At 48.3% G+C, this 9,015-nt stretch overlaps 1 protein-coding gene across 1 annotated transcript; it reads left to right on the forward strand.

Annotated features, from left to right (window-relative positions):
* The first annotated feature begins 1,324 nt into the window (after nucleotides 1-1,324).
* Nucleotides 1,325-3,952, forward strand: LOC104863585. The gene is given in 3 exon segments (XM_019207712.2): nucleotides 1,325-1,403; nucleotides 3,007-3,847; nucleotides 3,849-3,952. Coding segments are annotated over 2 exon segments (840 nt in total). The 5' UTR covers nucleotides 1,325-1,403; nucleotides 3,007-3,073; the 3' UTR covers nucleotides 3,915-3,952.
* Nucleotides 3,953-9,015: the final 5,063 nt, after the last annotated feature.

Raw genomic sequence — 9,015 nt, forward strand, 5'->3', positions numbered from 1 at the left:
CGTCTGCTGGAGTCATTAAAGACAAAGCAAGGCAGACAAACTCTTCCAGACTGAAGGAAACTAAGGAGACATGAGAACTAAATGTCCCATATTGAATTGAATTCTGGACTTGAAAAACAGTTGCTATCAAGTACATTGCAGGGGCTATTGGTGACATCTGAATAGGGACTGTATATTGGATTATAGTATTGTACCAATATTTAATATCCTGGATTTGATCACGATAGTTTGCATATGTGAGAAAATGTCCTTGTTCTCCCAGCGAGTAACAGGTGCAACTGAATTCATCCTTGGTAAGAGACACTGCAACCTGCAAACTAACTAGCAAAATAGTAAGTACCTGTGTGTGGATAGAGTGATAAGCATGGCAGAAAGGCTAATAATAAATGGATTTGGGTGAAGAATGCATTTGAGAGTTCATAAATTTTCAGGAAGGTGGAGAATTTGCAGAGAGGCTAGACTGTTTGGTTTGTCGTTTCTGTCCTTTGCAATGCTGGGAATTGAACCCAGGGACTCACTTACACTAGGGAAGCCCTCTACTCTTACCCAAAACTGCATTTTCAATGTTGAGGTAGGAATACGATGAAGAGAAGATTTTTCTAGAAAATACGATGAGACCTTGAAAGAGGAGTTTTGTTTGTTTGTTTGTTTTGTTTTTATTTTTGTTTTGAGACAGGGTCTCACTATGTAGTTGAGACTGACCTGGAACTCACTGTGTAGCCCAGGCTGGTCTCGTGATCCTCCTGCCTCAGGTGTGCGCACCACCACACCCAGCATTTGAAAGAGGATTTTGTTCATTCATTCAACACACACTTCTGGTGTGCCCCCTGTGGACCAGGCCTCAGAGAGGGGCTTGGAGTTCCAAAAGGAACATGGAGATTTCCTCCCTTGAGATTCTCAGGCGCTCGACAGAGTCCCACTGATTAGGTGCTCAACCCAGGACTGTAGGCTGCCTTGGAAGGGAGAGAAGGGAGGAAGGAAGTTGCTATCATGTCCAAGAATGGGTCAACCAAAGGGACAGCGCTTGAGGGAGACTTGATAAGTGTTTGGTGACCTGATGTGAAAGAAAAGGAGAAATTGATGCTGACCACAGCAAACGGGATTGTCTTTGAGCTAGCATAAAACTTCCTGGCTCACAGCACAACCAAACATGAGGAAAACAACAAGGAACGCTGGAAAACAGCCACCTCAGCCTCATTTCAAAAATAGGGCCCATCTGTCCTGGCAGGCTTAAAGTGGCTCTGGCCCCAGCACAGGGGCCAGGCCGGGATGACCCCCAGAGGCCCCTCCGAGCTCTAGGATTCCATGATTCTATGACATGGCCAGCAGTCTGGAGTGGCAGCATGCAGGAATCCCCAGCAGAGAACCAGAGGAGGCCTATGTCATCTACCTCCAGAGACCCAGTGAGATAGCTGGCCCTTGGGGGGATGGGGTCAGGGCCACCAGAAAAGGAAAGTTGGGGTCCACGGTACCAGCCCTCAGTCACCTCCTATATTTGGGGGGGCGTCCAGGAAGGGAAGAGGACAGGGTCTGGGCATTTTGCCCATTTCAGACCCAAAGGACAAGGGCAGCTGAGAGGGGCAGGCAGCTGATTTCTGGGTGGGGTGGGCTCAAATACTACTCTTTTGGAACAAGGCAATCACAGCAAAGCAGCCTGTGCTGGTGTGGTCAGAGAGATGTCACAGCCTTCCTTCCAGTGGGGGTGGGCTTAGCATCAGGGAACCAAGGGACAATGGGACAACCCTGTCCTTGCCTGGGCCTAGGCAGGTTGGGAAGAGGAGATGGACTGCATGGGCTGAGAATTTCTTTGGCCTGGCCAGGTCTTTGTCTCTGTGAAGTCCCCACTCTGGGCTCAGAAAAGCAGGAACCCCAATGCCTCCTCCTCTGGTGGGGTGGGTGAGGAAGTCAGGCACCACCCAAGAGGATCAAAGTGAACAACTTAGCAAATTCTGAGGTCACAAATCCAGCCCCACAAGTAGTCTTGTTGCACTTTAATCCCACCCCCCACCCCCATCTGGGGTACCTAAAGTCAGGATCAGCCTATTTTGGGGGGTTAGCTAGAGCCCTCCTCCGCTGAACATCTCCCTACCAGTGCTCTCATCCAAGCAGGCAGGGCTGGTGTGGTGAGAATTCACACTTAGCAGGACTGTGGAGGAAGCCAAGGTCACTGCCATTGCAGCATTGTCTGTTGTGGGTCATTAGATGCCCCCAAGATGCTACCCTGGCCTTTACCCTGTGACTTACAGGCTGTGTGATCATCTCTCTGAGCATCAGTTTCCTCCGTCTGCTAACTGTGAATATAACACTCACTACTTCTTTGATTTAGTAGGAATTATTTAAAATAAGTTAACTCTCATAAGACCTGTGAAGGGTTACGCACACAGCAAGAACGTGTGTGGTGTCACTTTGGGGCCGAGACACATTTTCAGTATAGGGGTACACTGCACAGCTGTTCCATATCACCTAAAGCCTGTCTCTGCTTGGAATTTCTCCATTAGAGATTCCGATCTTGGCTTTTGTGGTTTCCTGGAGTCCTTTCATCAAAACTGATTGGGAATTTCAGAATGTGGGCTAGAACTAAAAAAAAAAAAAAAAAAAAAAAAAAGACACCAGCGAGGTGAAGCCTTGGGTTTAATCTCCAGTACTAAAATAAAAGAAAATATCTGGGTGTGGTGGTAGAGACAGAAGGATCGCCAGGCATTACATAGCAAGACCCTGCCTCAAAAATCCAGGGACGGAGGAAGAGGAAAGAGAGAAAGGGAAAGAAACAAAGAGACTGTCTCTTCCTTTCTAGGCAGTCCTCTGGCCTCAGTATTTCTGGGACTTCTTCCCCATCTCTTGCCCTTCTTTTGTGCTTTCTGTAGAAGTGGACATCCATCTTCCAGCTAGAGGATCCCCTGGGCCTGGGAGAAGGAGAGGGCGAGGAAACAGGGCAGTGCTGGGTCTCTGGGGGCAGCAGGGACCCTGGAGGGAGGTGGTGAGCTGACTAGGCTCTCTCCCCGCCAGGCCTAGGTAAGCAAACTGCAGCTGCTGTCCCAGCTCAGCCATCAGCTTGACTCGCACCTCTGGGACCATGTCCAGACGCCAGGCGAATCCTTCGAACACTTACAGCCACGTGGGCCACCCTAAATCTGCATCCTTCCCACCCCGATCCCCAGGCTGGCCCCAGGGCCCCAGCTTAAATAGGGTTAGCAGAGGCCCACACAGCTGCATCTGCAACGGTTCAGACTTCGGCACCTGCAGCAGCCACTCAGGGCAGTCCTTGGACCCCACCTCCCCCAGACTTTCCCAGGGAAGAGTGTGCACAGGCCAGTCCTACAGCTCCAGGTTTGCAGAGACCAGTCACCTGGTGAGAGGACCCGAGGTGGCCAGAATGCCCAATGGTCACAGCAGCGGCCCCCACTACCTGCTCTGTACGGACTGTCCTCCGAGCCATTCCAGCTCCACCTTCCTAGACCAGCTCATCAAGGGCATCAACTACCTGGACCAATCCACCAACGCCTTCTACAACTGCCCCCAAACCCTTAGTCTGCCCAAGCTTGCAGCCAACTACCTGGAACGAGCAGCCAACGCCTTCTACCTGGAGCACCTGGAACATGTGCCCCTCAGTTACTCCAGCCGCAGTGCCGGTGTGGCTGCCTCTGGCAGCTCCACTGCCAGCACCTGTGTGGTGCCTTCCCCCAGGGGTGCAAATACCTTGCAGTGCCTGGCCCGCTCCACCAGCGTGAGCAGGCAGCACCCACCTCAGAGCCAGGGCTTCACCCCTGTGCTCCCTCAGACGTCGGGTACCAAGCTGCCGGAGCTCCCTTTGTTCGGCAGTGGGCTCCTCAGTCATTTGCCCAAGGTCTAGGGAAGCCATCCGCTCAGGCTGGAGTGCCCTGGAGCTTAGCTCCAAGCCCTCTACCTGGTGGTGACACCAGCTGTGCCATGGGCACATGTCCACCAGGCCACATTTGTGGGAAATAAATTGTGGCATAATGCTCTTTATGCGTCTCTGTGAGGAAAATGGCCATTTAGATTGGGGCTTACAGTCCCACATTCAATCCCTGGTACCAAAAAAAAAAAAAAAAAAAAAAAAAAAAAAAAAAAAAAAAAAATGGGGAAAAAAAAAAAAAGAAAGAAAAAAGATTGGGGGTTACAAACTCAAGGGCCTCCAGGGACAGGTGGGCAAGAGTTAATGAGTGAACTGGGCTGGGGGCAGCAGGGCGTGGTGGAGACAGGCTAAGTGGATGCAGGATGCTTGGTCCCTACTTAGCTCTTAAATGGGTCATTGCCTCTGCAAGGAAAGCCAGAGATCTCATGGCAGGGGATGGGGGCAGGGATTCCAGTGGCCTTGAACTCCCAGGTTCAAGCAATCTTCCTGCCTCAGCCTTTTGAGTAGCTGTGACTACAGGTGTGCACTGCCACACCTGGCTTTAGAATCTGATTTTTATGTGTTAGCAACAAATTAAAAACTTACAAGGGCCAGCGATTTAGCTCAGTGGCACTGCACCTGCCTCAAAGGTCCTGAGTTCGAGCCCTGATATGGGGGGTGGGGTGGGGTGGGGGGTGGACTTGCAGGCTGAATGTGAGGCCCATAAGTCTCAGTTAGAAATGTCTGGTTTATATTTTGAGCAGATCACTAGGGAGGTTATGAGCCTCCTTCAGCCTCAGTTTTCCCATGTGCAGAAACAGACAAGTTGTCCGCTGCCCATCCCTATCTGCACTCCTTTTTAAGGCTGGTTATTTTAGCACAGTCCCAAGTGAGCAAAAGTGTAGAAGTAATAATAATAAGAAGAATGATAAACATATATATGACAGTGACTTCTAAGTACTTTATGCATATTTATTCTTTTTTGTTTATTTGTTTTTTGTTTTTGGTACCAGGGATTGAACTTGGATCCTTGCACTTGCAAGGCAGGTGGCAGAACCACTGAACTAGATCCCCGGCCTTATTTGTTCTTTTTTAATTTAGTATCGGGGATCAAATTCAAATGAATCTCATGATAGGCGGGTGCTCTATCACTGACCTACACCCTCAGCCTTTTTTGAAAAACTCTTTTTTTTTTAAGAGACAGATTCTTTCTTGCTAAGTTACTCAGGCTGGCCTCAGTCTCCAAGGTAGCTGGGAGTACAGGTGTATTAACTCTGATCCTGGCTTGATTTATTCTTTTAAAGATGTGATTTTAATCACATCTAAAGTAGGCACAAGAAGCCCTAGCTAGTATGAGAGGCACTGAACAGGCAACCACAGTGGCCACCGGATGGGGACAGCCCTTCCTGGGAGCTCTCTGCACAGAGGGCTTCCGTCTGGGTCAGGTGAGACTGGAGGTTCAGGATGAGCTAGGCGCTTTGTTCCTTGACTTTCTTGCCACGAATTTCAGGGAGAATGTTCCCTGGACCACAGAGGGCTCAGTGACCCCCACCAAGTCAGCTGTTGAGAGACCAGGGCTCAGGCCACCCAGCTGCGCACAACCCTTCTGGCCAAGGCACTCTGGAGACCTGGAGCAGCCTAGCTCTCTTAGCTCCAGGCCTCTATCTTCCCATCTGTGATGCTTTCTATGGGATTCCTTGACTCTGATGTTTCTGAGTGTCTCCCCTTGGTCACCAGCCAGGCTTGGTGCATCCCAATTTGAGGATGGATCTTGTCCCTACCCAAGAACCCTAGCTCCTATATCCCCAGCCACCTTTCCAGACTGCTCAAGCCCATTTCTGAAGATTTTTGTTTTTTTGTTTTGTTTTTTTTTTGTACCAGGGACTGAACTCAGGACCTTGCACTTGCGAGGCAGGTGATGGAACCACTGAAATAAATCCCTGGCCCTCAGGGCCATTTCTGTGTGGTTGCAAACTTCCAACCCGATTCTGCTGCTGGAGCCCTTCTGTTTTCTTGATGATGTGAAGGCCACTGGCATCTCAGAGTGTGGAATGAGGCTGACCTTGAGACAGTACAGAACCTGGGAACCCACAAGATTATCTGGCATGTGGAGGCAGTGACCTGTTATGACCTGGCCCCTGTGGCCAAGGAGAGAAGGTGACAGGTTTGAATATCCCCCTCCAAGGGATTGCCACAGTGGGGGTAGCCAGGGTAGGCAGATAGAAGGGGGCGCCAAACCCCTGGTCACTTAATTCTCCCCACTTGTATTCCACCTCTGGAGGACAAGGGAGATCCTCCATAGGCCAAAGCTGGATATACTGCACACTCCTTCCTCGGCCTCTGGCCTCCCTCTCCTCCCCAGGGAGAAGCCTGTGACTTAGTCCGATGGGCCCTTACCTGCTCCTGCTCCCCAGGTGGACACTCACAGGAACACAGCTCTTTAGAATCTCCAACCCCTCCGTCCAGCAGCTCAAGCCCCTGCTTCCTGTTCTAGGTCTCTGGGTGCCTGGCCAAGGCATGAGAACTGAATGTTCCTGGTTCTGCTGGGGGTGCTCACCTCAAAATGGTCCAGTTTCCCCAAGAGTGTAAGGCCCTTGGCCAGGGCTCTGCTCTTGAAGGTTTTCTGTAGCTGATTCAGTCCTGCTCACAACAGGGACTCAATCTTTATGTCCACGGTGGTTACAGGGCCTCATGACCACCATGCACATAGTAGCTATTACTCCAAGGATGATTACCTGCTTCATGTGATGGGTTTTCAATAACTAGTAATATTAAAGAGGCCAGCCAACATTTATTAAGCTCTTAACTACATGCCAGGTATTGCTTTAAGTGCTTCGGATTCATTCGATCCTCCCACTCACTATTAAAGGAAAGTACTACTGCCCTATTTTACAGATGAGGAAATTGAGGCCAAGAGGTCTGATACAAATGATCATGACAAAGAGCACAGAGTACAGTGGGTCTTCAAAAACAGTTGGCACGAGGCCCTCTCCTGCAGGCTGTGTTCCGCCATCTTCAGCGCCACAAGGTCATCTCGGCCTTGCCTTCTCCTGCAGGCTGCGTTGCGCCATATTCGGCACCAGAGGGTCTTCTCGGCCTCACCGGCTGCGTTCCACCATCTTCAGCGCCAGAGGGTCTTCTAGGCCTTGCCCTCTCCTGCAGGCTGCCTTCCCACCATCTTCAGCTCCAGAGGGTCATCTCGGCCTTGCCCTCTCCTGCAGGCTGCCTTCCCACCATCTTCAGCACCAGAGGGTCTTCTCGGCCTTGCCCTCTCCTGCAGGCTGCCTTCCCACCATCTTCAGCTCCAGAGGGTATTCTCGGCCTTGTCCTCTCCTGCAGGCTGCGTTCCACCATCTTCAGCGCCAGAAAGGTAGCCGCGCGGGAATCCCCGACCTTGCCCCAACCTTCCCCCTCGCGCTTTTAGACCTCCTGATTGCTCCAGTCTTTGGACCTACTCTATAGAGGCAGAGGTGGTCATAAAAAGTATTTTCTGGCGCTTTCAACTTTGAACATCTTTAAAGAAGTGGTGGGGGAAACTTAGTAGAACTGAGTGGAGTTCAACACTTCAGGAGGTCGGGGAACTCAGTCTGGGCCTTGCAGCCCGAGCTCAGTCTGCTTTGTGGGGTTCTGCCACCAGCTAGCTGAGATCAGGGGACTCGGCTCTGCAAATGGCAGCATATATTGTATATTATGACAGCAGTGATACAGTCTGAAAGAGGCCCTTCAAACTCATTTTTGTTTCTTTCTTTTTTATTCCACTCTGCAAATTCTTTTTTTTTCTTTTTCTGTTTTCTTTCTCCAACTCGGTCTCTTACTCCACTGTAGTGTCCCTCATCTCCTTTTCTGTTTTTGCTTTTGTTCTAACTCAGATTTCTTCTTTTATTATTTTTTTTCTCTTTATGTTCTTTTCTTATGTCATTCTACCTCACTCAAGGGTTACTATACTTCTATTTTGTTTGTTCTTTTTGAATTCAACAGTTTCCTGACGATTGTCTGGTCATTCTACATCTTTTGGCTTCATATGAAACCTTCTCTAATTCTTTTACTTATCTACTCCTCTTGTCTTAACTCTGTTTTAAGCCCCCATCATAAATGGTAAATATCCTTATTGAAAAGTTTATTCACTGTAAGCATATTTTGGATTGCTTCTTGATTTTAATTTAATTCACATGGTTTGAAGGCAATAGATTGATGACTACCATAAGTGGTCAATTTGCAAATTGTGCTTCATTATATTGTGGTGCTGATTGTATCAATTAGGATAAAGGATTGTGATTGATTCAATGAGCTGTTTTCTTCGATAGTATGAAAATGAGAATGTCTATGAGTCATTAGAGACCCATGGGCTGCAGCCCAACTATATCAGGAAGATTTAAGTAATAACCTAAAGGTTAAACTAAGGACAACCCAACAACAATCATAAAAACGAGAAAATGCTTAAGCAAGACACAGGGACAGGCTTCCAGTTCACCAATGGCAAATAGTGGGGCAAATGAGGTTGAAAAGTCTGATAGTGAATCATCAGGATGCCCTGAACTCAAAGCACAGGAAGTAACAAAACTGATCAATCAGGCTCTAGAGAAATATAGAACAGAAGTAATTTCCCAGATAATCATAGAGATGACAAGCAAAATGAAAGTTATAATTCGTGACTGTAGAACAGAAACTGAGAGGAAAATAGATGAGTTCAGGACCATGATAGAAGCCATGAATGCCCAGCATAAGAAAGAATTGGAAACAATAAATTCCCAATACAAGAAAGAAATGGAATCCATAGGACAGATTCAAACAGATATCCAGGAGATTAAAAACTCCATTGAGAGTGTTCACAAAAGAATAAAAGTCCAAAGATAGAGTCTCAGATATAGAAGATAAAATTGCAGTCAATGACAGTGAAAAGAGAGGTCTTTTAAAAACAGTAGGGTAGGGCCGGGGATTTAGCTCAGCAGTTCCATGGCCTGCCTTGCAAGCGCAAGGACCCGAGTTCAATCCCCGGTACCAAAAAAAAAAAAAAAAAAAGCAGGGGATCATGAGAAATTGATCCAACAACTCTTAGACGATGCAAAGAAGAATAGCATACGACTGAAAGGAATTCAAGAAGTAGTAGGAAAAAATGCAAATGACTTAAAAAAGCTGTTCACAGAATTAATTATAGAAAACTT

This window comes from Fukomys damarensis, unplaced genomic scaffold, assembly GCF_012274545.1.
Source record: "Fukomys damarensis isolate Sample0158 unplaced genomic scaffold, DMR_v1.0_HiC HiC_scaffold_23, whole genome shotgun sequence".
Lineage (NCBI taxonomy): Eukaryota > Metazoa > Chordata > Mammalia > Rodentia > Bathyergidae > Fukomys > Fukomys damarensis.